At 31.3% G+C, this 16,297-nt stretch overlaps 1 protein-coding gene across 2 annotated transcripts; it reads right to left on the minus strand.

The window, feature by feature from the left end:
* Positions 1–1,790: 1,790 nt before the first annotated feature.
* Positions 1,791–16,297, minus strand: e2f7 (E2F transcription factor 7). Of its 2 annotated transcripts, NM_001045147.2 has the most exons (13): positions 16,120–16,297; positions 15,344–15,445; positions 14,963–15,262; positions 13,810–13,960; positions 12,394–12,615; positions 9,561–9,719; positions 7,998–8,135; positions 7,764–7,916; positions 7,597–7,666; positions 5,734–5,989; positions 5,141–5,312; positions 3,422–3,720; positions 1,791–3,134 (listed from the first exon to the last, which is right to left on the minus strand). In NM_001045147.2, exons 2-13 carry the CDS (start codon positions 15,443–15,445, stop codon positions 2,985–2,987), a joined length of 2,172 nt encoding a protein of 723 aa, NP_001038612.2. In that variant the 5' UTR covers positions 16,120–16,297; the 3' UTR covers positions 1,791–2,984. The 2 variants fall into 2 exon arrangements, with proteins under 2 accessions (NP_001038612.2, XP_068075825.1); XM_068219724.2 differs by lacking the exon at positions 15,344–15,445 and having other exon boundaries at positions 16,120–16,295.

Below are 16,297 nucleotides of genomic sequence, written 5' to 3' on the forward strand. Positions count from 1 at the left end.
TACAATTGCTTTAATCGTTTTAAAGACTATATTATATAGGAAAAGAGGTGTCGTGGGTCAACGTGTTCAAACACAGATACACTAATTAACGATATTATGAGTTTAATATCAACATTTTACAGGACAAAATCATTAGCAGCGAATTTAACTTTATGTTATTCGATATGTATTATGAGAAATCAAATTTATACATCAGTTTTTTACATATACATCATATATATTGCTCTGCATAAATGACCAATAGGCCCATTAAGACATCCTACATGAACAGCACATGCTTTTATCAATTTCTCAGTTGATATAGGTCATATATATTTTGCTGCATTTGAACGAAACAGATTTATTAAACGAACATATTGATTAAGATTATATTTAAGTCACCAAACATCTTTAATAGAAAAATAATACATTTACATCCAAGAGAAATATTGCAAATATATATATATATATATATATATATATATATATATATATATATATATATATATATATATATATATATATATATATATATACATACACATACATACACTAAATTATGTATAGCCTATATTTTTATATGGATTTCCCCCCTTATTTGCTACAAATATTAATCAAATTAAATCCCTAACATAAATTTGGTCTATTAATTTTTTGATGGATATTTTGTTAGATTAGCTCCAGATATGGCTTCAGAACTGACTTTCAGCACTTGTAAAAGCATTCTTAAGAAAATTTTAATTTAAAAGATAGATTTGTGAGGATATATATATATATATGTATATATATATATATATATATATATATATATATATATATATATATATATATATAAGATAAAAGATAGATACTGTATGTGATATATTTATATATTCACACACACACTACCCTCTTGTGGTCGCTTTGATTAAGCACATCTGTTCGCTTCATATCAACAGATTAAATAAAATTTATATTAATTATATAACAATTATAATATATTAAAATAAAAAATAATTAATATTTACTATATAATCCAATTATATGGTTTTTTGTTTTTCTGGATTTTCCCCCTCCTTAATTATTAATAATAATAATAAAATCCCCAACATAAATTTGAGCTACAAATTTATTTTGACGGTTATCGTAAGTTATTTTGTTCGATAACCTCCAGATTTGGCTTTCACTGACTAATGTATATGCACAAATATAATATTGTAGAGCATCCTATAGAAAATATTAATTTAAAAGAGATTTGTGAGGATATATATGACACATATCTATAAGATACACACACACACACACACACACACTAATCTAATGTATATGCACAAATATAATATTGTAGAGCATCCTATAGAAAATATTAATTTAAAAGATTTGTGAGGATATATATGACACATATCTATAAGATACACACACACACACACACTAATCTAATGTATATGCACAAATATAATATTGTAGAGCATCCTATAGAAAATATTAATTTAAAAGAGATTTGTGAGGATATATATGACACATATCTATAAGATACACACACACACTAATCTAATGTATATGCACAAATATAATATTGTAGAGCATCCTATAGAAAATATTAATTTAAAAGAGATTTGTAAGGATATATATGACACATATCTATAAGATACACACTAATCTAATGTATATGCACAAATATAATATTGTAGAGCATCCTATAGAAAATATTAATTTAAAAGAGAGATTTGTAATAATAGAAAAGATTTGTAATAAATATATACACACTGCCCTCTTGTGGTCACTCTGATTAAGCACATCTGTTCACTTCATATCAACAGATTGAACAAATATTGCATTTTGCATATATTTATTTAGAACGACAACAGTGTCCATACATGAAATAATAAAAAAAATACATCTAACAGAAAGCACTATACAGATTCAGCAGTGCAGCTTTAAACATCCACAGACATTCATTTAAAACACTGACAGAAATACAAAAATATTCAATGCTACGAGTTACAGTGGAATAACTGTAAATACTGTACAGCTCAACAAGGTGTAAAATACGATCCAAACTCCAAAATAATTTACGACTAGTCTAAAAAACACAGTACATAAACATACTTTAGTTTCAAACAGTACAGTACTGTGATAATCCTGCTTCTCTCCGGCAGATTCACTGCTTATTCAAGTATGTCTTTGTTCCCTATTAATATTACAGATGTAGCACCTCAAACGGTTAACGGTGTTAAAAATTACAACCATTATTTCGTTCTTTATCTCATATTGTACTCTAAATTCATTACTTCTCAGTGAAGGCATCATGTAATATATTTATAAGGCAAGTCGGCTTCTCCAATATGGCACTTTTACCTATGAATTACTAAAGAAAGCGTGTTTTATTTGCTTTATTCAGTCAAATTATTAATCATAATTAAGCACATCCAAGATAAAAGATTGTATTTACATAGTGTATACATGTATATGTATGCATATATGTATAAATACACATACATACTGTACATAAAATACAAAAGTAATTATATTTACATATGTATTATATATAATTTGCATTAAATATAAATATATATAAACAAATATGTATGTTTTTACGATATAATCACATAATAATAGTGACATAATATAGTCATGCATATATTTATATACACAGTATGCACAAAAATATACTTAGCAAATACAAACTTTTATTTTTGGATGCGAATAATCGTGATTAATTGTTTGACGATGCTAGTTTTTGTCTTTCAGAGGCTTTAATTAATCACTTTATTTAAATATGTAGTGCTGAAGTTGGATTGTTGATGATTTTAGCCTTTGAAAGATTATAATAAATAAAAGGGGTTAACAAAATCAGCCAACAAACAAGCTTACTATTGGAAACGGTGGGGAAATATAATAGTAATCTACACTCTCTGACTTTGATGTTCACTAGTTAGTACACAGGAAATGTTTGTATTGTTCAAGTCATGTTTCTGCTCTTCGTCTTTGGCACTTTAGGACCACAGAAGCCTGAAAACTCGAATCTAATTGGCTGCGGTGTGCCCGATGTCCAGCCTCCTCTGGGCGGAGCCTCGTTTGCGAGCTGCTGATTGGTTGACGAGAGACCCAAATGCCCCAGGTGTCTCGAAGAAAGATTTGGACCCCAGCGATGCTTCCTTTGGTGTCACAGGAGTCTGAAATTATGGGTAACGTAAGGTGAGATAAACTATGTTACAGTTTGAAACCGTATGAAGTAGGAATAATTGATTAATTCACTCTTTTATGTGCAATTATTGTTTTAAAAACAAATAAGACTTCCTCTGGAAGGAAAAACGTTATCGGAAATACTTAAAAAAATTCCTTAATGTCACTTAAAAAATGTATTTAATCAAAATAATAAATAATGCACAGGAGGGCTAATAATTTTGCCCGCAACTGCATGTATTGTTGCAGTATTATTAATAATAATCATATGCAGTACCTGTGTTTGTGCTGGTTTCGGGCTCTCTTCTGCTCGTGGTGATGATGTTGTGGCTGGTACGTTCCCATGATGTTCTGGGCTCTGCAGTATTTCAGTCACACCATAAGCTCCTCCTGCCATCACAAACTGTGCGGGCGACAGAACGGTGGGCACACTGAAGCCAGCAGCCCCTTCAGTGCTGGATGTGGGCATTGCACCTGCTATTAGTGGTGATTGCACCACAAAATATGGCATGGCTACGGCCGGCACTCCACCCTGCGCGTGCCCTGCTGGCAGGAGGAAGTTAAAACTATTCAGACCTACAGACAAAAGATGATGAAGAGTTAAAAAGAGTGTGAAAGATGTTTTTAGGTCATGACTTTTTTATTTAGGAATTGTCTTGCCCTGTGGGAATCCTGTGAGTTTTATAACTATACTGTATTTATTTGACTGTTTTTGGTAAGGAAAGATGTTTTATTTATTAGCTTGCATTGCTTCTGTACAGCACTGTGGTTAGAGTGTAACATTTTATTAGTGCTCTTAAATGGTTAATTGCATTATAAATTAATGTTTATATTCATTATGTATATCTAAATACACACATGCATGTATATCTGAGAGAATGCTTGTTTATATTTATATATAAAGCATTTATATTTTATACTATTTATTAGTAATAATAATAATAAATTGTATTTATATTGTGCTTTTCTCAAACTCAAAGCGCTAAAAAGAGCATCAACACACAGAAGAACATAAAATACACAAAAAAATGTAAGAATGATAATAATGATAAAATATACATATTAAAAGAAGGCCTCATAAGTTATAAGCAATAATAAAAAGATGAGTTTTAAGAAGTTTCTTAAGCGTTTCTGATATTTGTGGGGAGAGCATTCCACAATTTAGGTGCACGATAAGAGAATGCCCTGCCTCCCATGCTGCTAAGTTTGCAACGGGGCTGATACAAGGTGAGCCCCGAAGCAGAACGTAGATTGCGAGAGGAAGAGGAGGTAGATATCAGGTCACATATATAATCAGGTGCAGAACCATGAACAGCTTTATAAGTTAAAATCCAGGTTTTAAAATCGATGCGTGACTTAACATTATATTATATTTTATAATTGAAAATTAATATTCATATATAAAATAAATCTTTTAGTTCTTGATTTCTATTAAAAAGTAATTATATACGAATAACAAATATACACTTTACGACTACACAAACTTTTATTGTGTATGTGATTAATCATTTGATATGTAATCTATATATAATGCTTAAATATTTTAAATTTGTATATTTTTGTTATATATATATATATATATATATATATATATATATATATATAAAAATTCTTTTAATTTTATGGATGTTTGTAATTATTTATAGGTATAATAAATATACACAGTAGACCCATATATAGAAATTACAAATATATATATATATATATATATATATATATATATATATATATATATATATTTATATATATATATATATATATATAAACTATTAATACATAATACAAATGATGCATTATTTTTATTTACTACAAATAATTATTTAATTTTATTAGAATGATAATTTCTCTATAATAATAATTTTTATGGATTTGTGGGTTTATAATACAAATGATGTAATGTTTTATTTACTAAAATGTATGTATTTTTGTGTCTATATATGTGTATTTATGCATGCACACATACACACATATACATACAGCACTAGTTTTGACGTACCTGCAGTGTTTGGCACATAGAGGTAATGAGGGGACAGGAGGGCGTCTTTGGAACTGGATGCAGCCACATCATCTTCATGCAGACCCCCGAACGAGGCCTCGTCCCACGGAGAGCCTTCGGGAGAGCAGACTGGAGACCGTCTGGTGCTGGAGCTCAAGCTCTCGCTCTCCACCTATCAGACATTCACATGTTAGAGCAGGGGTGTCAAAGTCAATTCCTGGAGGGCTGGAGCTCTGTAGAGTTTAGTTCTCCTTCAACACACCTATCTGTAGGTATCAATCAAGCCTGAAGGACTCAATTAGTTTGATCAGGTGTTTAATTACGGTTAGAAGTTAACAGTGCAGAGCTGCGGCCCTCCATGAACTGAGTTTGACACGTGTGTGTGTTAGAGTCAATTACAGCTCATAATAATGCATATTATTTTATTTCTTATTGCATAACTTCTATTCCTTCATAATTCAGATTGTTTTTGTTGCTATTCATTTTAAGGTTACGAGGTTGTATGAGCACTTTTATACTGTGCATGACTCGTGTGATATAATCTTTAAATAACTGTGAAAAGCGCTACACAAATAAACTTGAACTGAACCCACTGTGTCACTTTCTATGGATGCCGAGCGTCTTCTGCATTTTGTGGTCTGATGGTCGTCTTCCTCTGATCTCTCCCTCTTTCTCAGGCTGGAGGCACCGTCAGAAATGTTCCCGCTGTACAGCATGAGCAGGGGCGTCTGCGGCAGGATTGCCAGCGGGTGAGAGAACGAAGCTGGAACGGGCATCAGATCAGCTTGAAGAGGCATCGCTAGAGACGCCAGTGCAGAGGGAACTGCAGGACTAACACTGGGATGAACACTGTAAACATACACCAGTCAACGGTCAGTGATGCTAACACAAACTTTAAATCTTAATTGTGTCAATTACTTAACAAAAAGAAATCACTGTCAAGTGTATGAATTTAAGTTGAGGTGCGAAAAATCTTAAAATATGAAAAACATCACATAATAGTTGAGATATTTTGAATTATTTGAGTTTTAAATATTGCTTTGGCAACTAATTGAAGTACATATTCTAGCTGAAAGAATTATTATGAATGATATATAATTAATAATAATTTATAAAAAATAATTAATATTTAAAAAAATAAAAATACACAAGTGTGACTGTAGTTAGTATTTAAACTAAATAACAAACACACACACACACACACACACACACATATATATATATATATATATATATATATATATATATATATATATATATATATAAATATAAATATATAAAGTTGAAGTCAGAATTATTTGCCCCCTTTGAATTTTTTTTCTGTTTTTAAATATTTCCCAAATTATGTTCAACAGAGCAAGGATATTTTCACAGTATGTCTGATAATATTTTATCTTTTGGAGAAATTCTTATTTGTTTTATTTTGTCTAGAATAAAAGCAATTAAAAATTTTTAAACACCATTTTAAGGACAAAATCATTAGCCCCTTTATTTTTATATATATATATATATATATATATATATATATATATATATATATATATATATATATATATATATATATATATATATCAATTAAAAAAATAATTTAGAAATGGAATTGTTTTGCAATAATTAAAATTACCAAAGCACATTATCGTAATAAAAATAATAAAACAACATTTGTATTATAAAAATAAGTTAATCTTTCTGAAGTTTTTGTATCTTTATTTCTTTGTTAGTTTTACTGTTCTTCTTTAAATAAAATAATAAATAAAAAATACAGTAAAAATGTTATCAATTAAAATTACAGCAAAAATCTGTTTTTAAATCTAGGTTGAAAACTTGTGAGAATTGTTTCTCAGCTATAATTTATATCTTTCTTTTTCTGATTTGTATTGTGCAGCACAATGGTCAACCTTTGGCTGTGTTTAATAGTGCTATATAAATAAAACTGACATTGAAAAAATTAAATGCTAAACATAAAAGAAATTATAGACAATAAAAAAATTAAATCAAAACAACTTATAAATATTTTATAATATTAATGACAAAAATGTTTTTAAAAATAAAACTCTGATAATGCTTAATTAACATTGTCTTCAAGTAAATTATTAGTAATCAACTAATTATTAGGATACTAACTGATTAGGATATCGACTCTAGGCAAGGCATTTTTTAGAGCCAATTTTACACAACCGTAGTTGATTAAAAAGCTTTACAATAATAAAAATAAAATATAAACGTGTATTAAAAATATAGAAATATATATAGGTGTGTCATGGTGGCGCAGTGGGTAGCACAATCGCCTCAGCATGAAGGTTGCTGGTTCAAGCCTCTGCTGGGTCAGTTGGCATTTCTGTGTGGAGATTGCATGTTCTCCCTGTGATTCATGAGAAATGTATAATATACATGCATTATAAGTGATATTTAAGCATATATATTAAAACTAAGTAAACAAGCAAACAAATCTTCACCCGTCTCCAAACTGCAGTCGACACACTGCACTGTTGTTCCCGCTTTTCCTGGAGTAATCCACCGGCTCATCTAATGATGCAAACACATAAACAAGGCATTAAACCAGAATTATATTAAATATAACTGACTTATTATAAAATATGCAAATATTCCACTCTGCCCAAACCTGTAGAATATCTGTGAGGCGTGCTGGGGGCGGAGCTTATCAGTCTTTGATTGACAGGAGGGGCAGTAATGACCTGGAAGGAAGAATGACGTGCCATTTTCTCCCGTCGTTCAGTGCCGGAGTTGCTGATTTGACCTCTCAAATCATCTGAATCTTAAATAAAGCCATATAATTACAATATGCTCACACTGATGAGCCCTAAAAACCATTACCAGAAGTTAAAGCATAACATACTGCTGCTGCTTTGAAAATTTCCAGGCCCGATCCATTTGAAGACTGGTTTACGGGTCTTTTCTTCTCTCATGTGAATTTTCTTGATCAGATTCAGGCTAGTCAGGACGTTAGCGATATCATACAAACGCCGCACCTTAGCTGGACAAACAAAAACAATCAAAAAATGATGAGCTTCATGCAATCAATAAAAATAAAAATGCATATTTTTACAACACATTAGTGATGGGCTAATAAACAATATTTTGTGAAAAAAGTTAACAGATTTTGTGCAATTGCAATAAGTTTCGTAACATTTGTACATTTTGCACATTTAATATAGCTATTAAAGTCATGCATACAAATAAAAGAAATTAAAACAGCTGAAAAACTAATGTAATTGATGCTTACAACTATTTTAGGATTACATTTTACACATTTACTCTCATTCACCTTCTTATGTCACAAACTTTGTTGTACTAAAATTAATGCCTACAACAGTTTTAAGATTACACTTTGCACATTTACTCTCATTTAGTTACTTTTGCCACAACTTTTTAGTTTTTAATAAAAGATTTTAAGCATGCTTTTAATTTAAGGACAAATGTTTTTAAAATGTGTGTGCATTTGCTAAGTACTGTTGAATTTTCACATTTTACGTACCTCTTAAAATAAAAATTTTTGCTCATTTAAATTAGCTCTTAAAGTCATACAAAAATAGAAAAAAAAATAAAACAGGTAAAAAAACAATGTGTGTTAAAATGTACATATATAATAGTTTTAGGATTAGATTTAGCACATTTACTCTCGTTTACGTTTTTTTGTCACAACTTTTATTTTTTTAATTCAATTTGTAAGGACAAATATGTATATATATATATTATTATTTTAGACTTTACTTTAAAATGTAATAAAGAAACCTTCTAATTTGTGTGGCCTTAGTCATAGTTGGAAGTTGGGCTGCACGATATTGGAAAAATCTTATACTGCAATATTTAATTTTTCTGTGAAAATATTGTGATATAAATTCAGTTTCAAAACAGTTTTTATTTGACGGATTATGTAACACTATTGAGGTACAGAAATTGAATAAATCACAATGCAAAAATGCCATTCTAACTTTGTTTTGTCTCGTTTTAATATTAAAAAAAACTCTTAAATCAAGTAAAAAATATTTTGTTTTCACTTTCAGAATTCAAAATTAAGAGTTTTTCTTTAAAAAAAGGTAAATTATCTGCCAGTGGGGTTAGTAAAATAATCTTATTCTTGGTTTGAAATGTAGATATTTGGACTAGAAACAAGACAAAAGTATTTTTGTTTGCCATAGATCATATAAACACAGTAATTAAAATTTTGTGGCTCCTGCTCAACTATAGTTCAAACTCAAAAGTTGCAGATCTTGCATTGTGAATATTGTGGATGCACACATTGCGATATCAATGCTGAAACAATATATTGTGCAGCCCTAGTTAGAAGAATAACATTAGATTAGCATTAACAATTCATACATCCAAATGAATATCATTATCAATCAATATGGGAAAAAAACATGAAGATAAGTTTATTGGCATATAAGGGATGTCTTACTTTTATACTTGCTGTCGTAGGACTCTTCCTGACCCTCTTCAATTAAAATCTTAGCAGCCATATCGAGGGTTACAGTTTGGGTTTTGGACACCAGGAACAGCATGACAAACTTCTGGCTCATGATTCGGAGCGATTTATCCTTTCTCCTGCTGGAGGCGGCTGTGAAAAAAGAGACATCAGGCTTACAACACTGTTATTTACCCTAACTTTAATCTAGTTAAATGTCACTTTAAGCTGATTACTAGTATGTTGAGATATATCTAGTCAAATATTATGTGCTGTCATCATGGCAAAGATAAATGGTATCAGTTATTAGTGTGTTGGAATTGTCTTTTAATAACGGGGACTAATAATTCAGGACGGCTAATGATTCTGACTTCGAATGTAATGATGAAATGTCCATGCTGAAAGTGAACTAATCCTTTTAGGAAATCCTCCATAGTGGTGTTCAATAAGAAGAGGAATCTGCATTTTTGAATAAAGGATGAGTGTGTAAATGTGAAGTGAGTGGCAGGGGGACATCAGAGTTGTTGAATATGAGGAATGAATGGCTGAATTGGCTGGTCGAGTGACTCCTGCCCTCATGATGGGATGGTAATAAGCTTTTGTTAGGAAGGAAAGCTGTTGCTTGGTGACAGCGACCACATGGGATATGAAGCCAACGAACACAATAATAAGCACATCAGAGGGTCCAGACGAGGACAGCAGGACGCAAAACAGCTTCATTTCTTTATAAAGCCATCAAACTCGACGCAGGCTTCCATATCAATGCTCAAATGCAAAGTAAACACTGTGAAATAGTTTAGTAATATGGTAGAGTATGGCGTTTATGTCGGTATTAGCCAATGTTTGGGGCTTTTATTTCATTATGGGCTTCTGAAGCAGAAAACAGATCATTTTTGTGGTTGCGTTGGTCTGTTTTAAGAATAAAGCATGTAAAATTAAATATCAAAGGATTATTGTAAAGTATTTTAACAGACAAAGATTAATATGCAAAAAATATGGTAGAGTATGGGGCTTATTTCAGCATTCGGGGGGTTTATTTCATGACTGGCTGCGAAAGGAAACAGATCTATATTTATTTTTATTGATCAGTGTTAAAAATGAAGCATGTTAGCTTTATTGTTAAGCATTTTAACAAAGAAAAAGAGTAACATGCAAAATATATGGTAGAGTCTAGTGTTTATGTCAGTATTAACCAACATTCGGGGGGTTTATTTCATCATTGGCTGCTAAAGGAAACTGAAAACAGATAAAAAATGATTGTTCTGTTTTAAAAATGATGCATGTAAAATTATATATCAGAGCGTTACTGTAAAGTATTTTAACACAGAAAAAGCGTATTATGCAACAAACATTGTAGAGTATAGGGGTTTGTGTCAGCATTAGCCAGTTTTTGGGGCTTTTATTTCATCATTGGCTGCTTAAGAAAAGCGAAAAGACGAAACGTTCATTTATTTTGTCTAATCTGTTTTAAAAATGAAGCATGTAAAATTAAATACCAAAGCTTTATTGTAAAGCGTTTTAACATGCAAACAGTGTAGATCATCAGAAGAAAACATCAGAAGAAAAACAATTCTTGTGTAAATCAACATTTAAATCATGTTGTTTTTGTACCACTGAAACTTTCGTTATTCATTTTTGTATATATATTAATTAAACTAACATTTAAAGACCTAATTAAACTGATAAATACTTTAACATGATGTAATTAGTGCTAAAAAAACCTCAAACCTGTAATTTTTAATTGACAGAAACAAATAATTACTTAATGCACCAAATTTGTACCACTGAAATGATTTTTTTAATTTATTTATGTACATAAATTAATGAAACAAAATTTAAAAACATTAATTAAACGATTAATAAATATTATAAAATAAAATAGTTTGTGCTAAAATAACTCTAGGGTTTAAGCTGGTCTTTTTTTTTATTGACAGGAACAAATATTTACCCAATATTTACCCTTATTTGTTAGTGAAATCTAGCTTTTCATAACAGTTTTTACAAATAATATTTGTATTATATGAAATCTCAAATCATGTCTGCTTAAGTTTATATTTACGTATGAACTCTATTATTATCAGATTCAATGCAGTTTCTCCAAAAACAAACATCAACTGTAAGTGGTGTAATCGGGTCACTCTTACAAGAGAGACAGAAACATGCCTGAACATGCAGCTTTGAGTTCCCCTCCTATGCATGTCTGCTAGAATACGGCACATTTACAACTGAGACAACTGTGCTGTGATGGGATTATGTGTGACCAACACAAAGACCTGGAAACCGGTGTTGTGTTGCTTGAAACGCTGTTAACTGGTGACCGATTAATGAGTGAGATACTAATAATGACGCTTAAGGGGGCAACCCTCACTATAAAGCAAACCGTATAAGTGCAATATGGTAGACATGCAGTTGCATAAAGCATATTTTGCTTTATCGATAGCCTCGATAAATACAGACTACATACAGCTAAATTGCAAATTATTAAAATTTTAACTTGTGAATATTTTCCTAATTACATTAGATATTTTTTATAATATTTTTATTCTGGAGAAAGTCTAATTTCTATTAGTTTGGCCGGAATAAAAGCCTAATTAACTTAGTTTGGACATTAAATGACACTTTAATCGTGAAATTAGCAAGTAAATGAATTATGTGCATAATTATAAAAGTAAAGTCAAATAACCGTTTCAAGTTACAACAGATTTACTCACTTTTTAAAGTAAAGTCAACTTGTTGATTTTAAGGCAATGGGTTTACTCACTTTTTTTAAGTAAAGTAACTAATCACTTTTTTACAGTGTGTGTGTGTGTGTGTGTGTATGTCCTACCGTGTGCGTTCTGCACGTGTTGGACAGCATGCAGGCCATTCCCTTCCCTCTGGTCCATCAGTAAATCATAGTGTTGATCTCGACCGGCCTGTAAAAGTCCCTGTAGAGTCTGTGGGAGCCGCGAGCGTCCGTGCCACACGTACATGTTTTTTGCCTTTCTGCTGACCAGCATCAGAGACTCCAGCACATTCACAATATCATAGATGCGTCGTCTCTCAACGCCTAAAATCAAAACATTGAGAAACAACAGTTTGATTTTACGAAAATATATTTGTGCAAATAAATACTATTGCTTGCTGTTAGTTCAAATGCATAAATGAGTTTGCGCAGCCATTGGAACCTTATTCTCAATTAGGCATGGGCCGGTATAACATTCTGACGGTTTGATAACCTTGGATAAAAATATCACGGTTTCACAGTATTGTGAACACTGCTTTAAAATATATTATTTTCTTTTATATAAAAAAACAACAACTTTTCCCCCTCTGAACACAATATATTTTATTTTGTAAAACTTTTAAAATATTTTGGAGCAGTAAACATGTCAGGCTGAATAATTCAAATGAATCATTGACTTCTGCTGTCTTCATTACTTTCAAAAACACAGATTTCTTTACAACTTGACAAAGGAATTTTTGGATATCTTTTCTGCTGGAGATCCTAAAAACTTAAAACGAAACGTACATTATATTATTTTTATGTATTTTCATAAACACAATTGTTCATAGAGCAAGTGGTTTGATTGTTAACTGTCGTTATTAGGCGAATGAATCAGAAGTTCATTTACAGAAATTAAAATAATGAAACAATAAAATATTTAATGGATACTGTACTGTATATTGATTTATTCTTTACCCTGTGTGAATTTAAATGTCCAAAGCTTTAGTGCAGATATCCGCTTGTTAAGTGTGACGTCACGCGAAGCAGCTTCCGGGTCCAAGCGCTCTATTCAACTGAATGGGGAGACTCATGAAATGGTAATAATAAACGTTTACAAAGCGATTTAAGGCTTTCGAAAATCACGATCGCTGTATATATGTCCATGCCTAATATCCCATGGCCAGAAAGTGATTATTTTTTTATAAATTGTTAATTTTTTGGTATTTGTTATGCAGAAAGCTCATTGATTGTTGTGTACACTATGATTTTATATCAAATTAACTTTAATGTGTGATAGGAATAAAACGTGATCATAAATGAATGATTTCTCCACTCAAATGAGTGGCGGCTTGGACCCGGAAACAGTATTACATACGTCACAAACACGTCACCACTTAACAAGCGGATTAATGCATTCATCTATAAATGTTTATAATACCTATGAAAAGTTCAATGATTTCTCCATGCCTTTAACACTGTATTGCAGAATAAGGTCAACCCATAAACAGATTGTGTTTGGCAGTCATTTTCTCTTACCCAAGCATGTGGCCACTTCATCCAGGGAAATATTGATGCTTTCAGAGGATTCTGGGTAATCAGGGTACAAAGCCAAAAATTTCTGACACAAAAGCCCCAAACTCTTCTGTTTTCGACTGGGTCGCCTTTCAGATTCGTCTAACGCTTCATACTGGAATAAAGAAAGACAAAACACTCAAACTACTGATTTATAGTAATCATTCATTGTTTACCTCCCCTCATTTATGAGTTTCTTCTGTTGAACAAAAAAAGAAGATATTTTGAAGAATGCTGGAAATCTGTGACCATTGACTTTTATAGTAGGAAAACAAATACTTTAACAACAAATATTTTAAATGTATTTCCCCTAATAAGTGTATTATTATCGTCAACATTAAAGCGTTATAATCTATTGGAAGGCAATGGTTACCAGTTTTCAGGTTTCTTCAATATATTATTTTTGTTCACCCATAAAGGCTTGAAATGATTAAATGGTGTGTACTGTAAATGATGATCGAATTTTCATGTGTGAGTGAACTATCTCTTCAGTTTCATTCATTTTTTAGGGATAGTTTTCCCCAAAAGATGAAACGTACACACTTACTCTCACTCAAGTGGTTGTAATCCTTTATGAGTTTCTTTCCTCTGTTAAACATAAAACGGGATACTTTGAGGAATGCCTGTAACCTGTAACCATTGACTTCCATAGTAGGAAAACAAATACAATGGCAGTCAATGGTTACAGGTTTTCTTTAAAACATCTTCTTTTTTTGTTCACCTATAAAGGCTTGAAATGAGTAAAGGGTGCATACTATAAACGATGACAGAGTTTTCATTTTTGGATGAACGATTCCTTTAATTTCATTCAATTTAAGGAAAGTTCACCCCCAAACAAAATGAAATTTCCACATTATTTACTCTCGATTTAGGCTTTATGATGTTTTTTGCTCTGTTGAATACAATAGCAGATACTTTGAAGAACGCTGGAAACCTGTAACCATTGACTTCTATAGTAGGAAAACAAAAACTATGAAAGTCAATGGTTACAGGTTTCCAGCATTCTTCGAAATATCTTCTTTTGCTTTTACAGAAGAAACCTTTAATGGTTTAAAACAAGTAAAAGTTTGGGTAAACTATTCCTGTAATTTAACACATTTTTTAATTAATTTTCTACCTGACACGAGTCATCAAGTTCTTCCTCTTCCTCCTCCTCTGCAATCTTCCCTTTATTTTCAATGGGTTTGAAGAGGGTTTTCTTCATTTCTCTGTCACGTATATCTGGACTAGCAGCATTGATCAGCATTTTCAGATTCGCTGTTGGCGTCCAGGGGTCCGGATGGGCCTTCTCAGTGAGTTTAATAGGGGTTATGTGGGTGATTTCAGGACTGGAAATCTTCCCATGTCCATTCAAAGCAGCTGTCAGAGACTCGCTCTTCAGTGGGGTCATTTTCCTTCTGTCCATGCAGATGTTTTCCTGAAATCAAAGTATTAGTAAACATCTAATGAGACGTTATCATCATAATATTTAAACAAACGTGCATTTGGATAATCGTACTTTATGGTCATTCATGCTGGCAGCATCATCTGAGCCTGTCTTATTCACCAGTGTTCTGACACCAAGCAAATCCTTTAATGTTAAACACTTCACCTCCTGCATCTAAAACAAAAAGAAAAATAAATAAGTCATAATCATTGCTGTTATACGTTTATTTAATTGTTATTATACATGAATGACATTGATATAAACATGTGTTGACTGAATTAACAACATTTAACATCAACAACTTAATGTTTATAAATTATAAAGCTGTAATATACAGCCCTGATCTGATGTAATGCTAGGTTTGCTAACTTACTAATGAAAGTGCTGCCAGAAGTTATACACCCAAATACTTCTATGTACAACTTTTTTATAGCTATAATCGTGCTATATTACATATTATAAACGTATATTTAATGATGTACGAGCGATCTGATCTGATGACGGTGGGCAGTTTTGGGCGCAAATATCTCCACCAGTTGCCTGGTAACTAAACCAGTAATATTATAAGAAGATAAACAATGCGATTTAACTTTATAAATAATTTATATTATCATTATATAAGTGCATATATAATATATATTTACACTTTGCGTATATAGGTTAGATATAATAGATGTTTAGCTATACATGGAATATAAATTACCGCTTATTATAAATAATAAGCTTTTCTGATTGTTTGAATACTAAAATAAACATCTGTGACTAACAAAATAAATTGATTTATACTATTTTTATTACATTACGTAACTTTAAGTCAGATGGATGATGTAGATCAGGTATATTCTTACCTTAAACCTCCGTCCTTGTAATTAAAAAAATCCTAAAAACGTAAATAAATCCTGTGTCAAGGCTGATCTTTCGTTTTCCTCTTCACATGAGCATTATTTCTCTGTAAATCAGAGGATCTGAGCTTGTAATCTTCTTATTTCAGTGCTACCGCTGGTCAGGCGAGTATGAATCACCCGC

The sequence above is a fragment of the Danio rerio genome, chromosome 4 (genome assembly GCF_049306965.1).
Source record: "Danio rerio strain Tuebingen ecotype United States chromosome 4, GRCz12tu, whole genome shotgun sequence".
Taxonomy (NCBI): Eukaryota; Metazoa; Chordata; class Actinopteri; order Cypriniformes; family Danionidae; genus Danio; species Danio rerio.

Coding starts and splice junctions, on each gene's coding strand:
- e2f7 (NM_001045147.2), bottom strand. CDS start 15,445: ATGCAGGAGGTGAAGTGTTTAACATTAAAGGATTTGCTTGGTGTCAGA. Junction 7,667..7,763: donor GCCTCACAGATATTCTACAG/GTTTGGGCAGAG, acceptor TTGCATCATTAG/ATGAGCCGGTGGATTACTCC. Junction 5,990..7,596: donor CGACTGCAGTTTGGAGACGG/GTGAAGATTTGT, acceptor GTATGTTTACAG/TGTTCATCCCAGTGTTAGTC.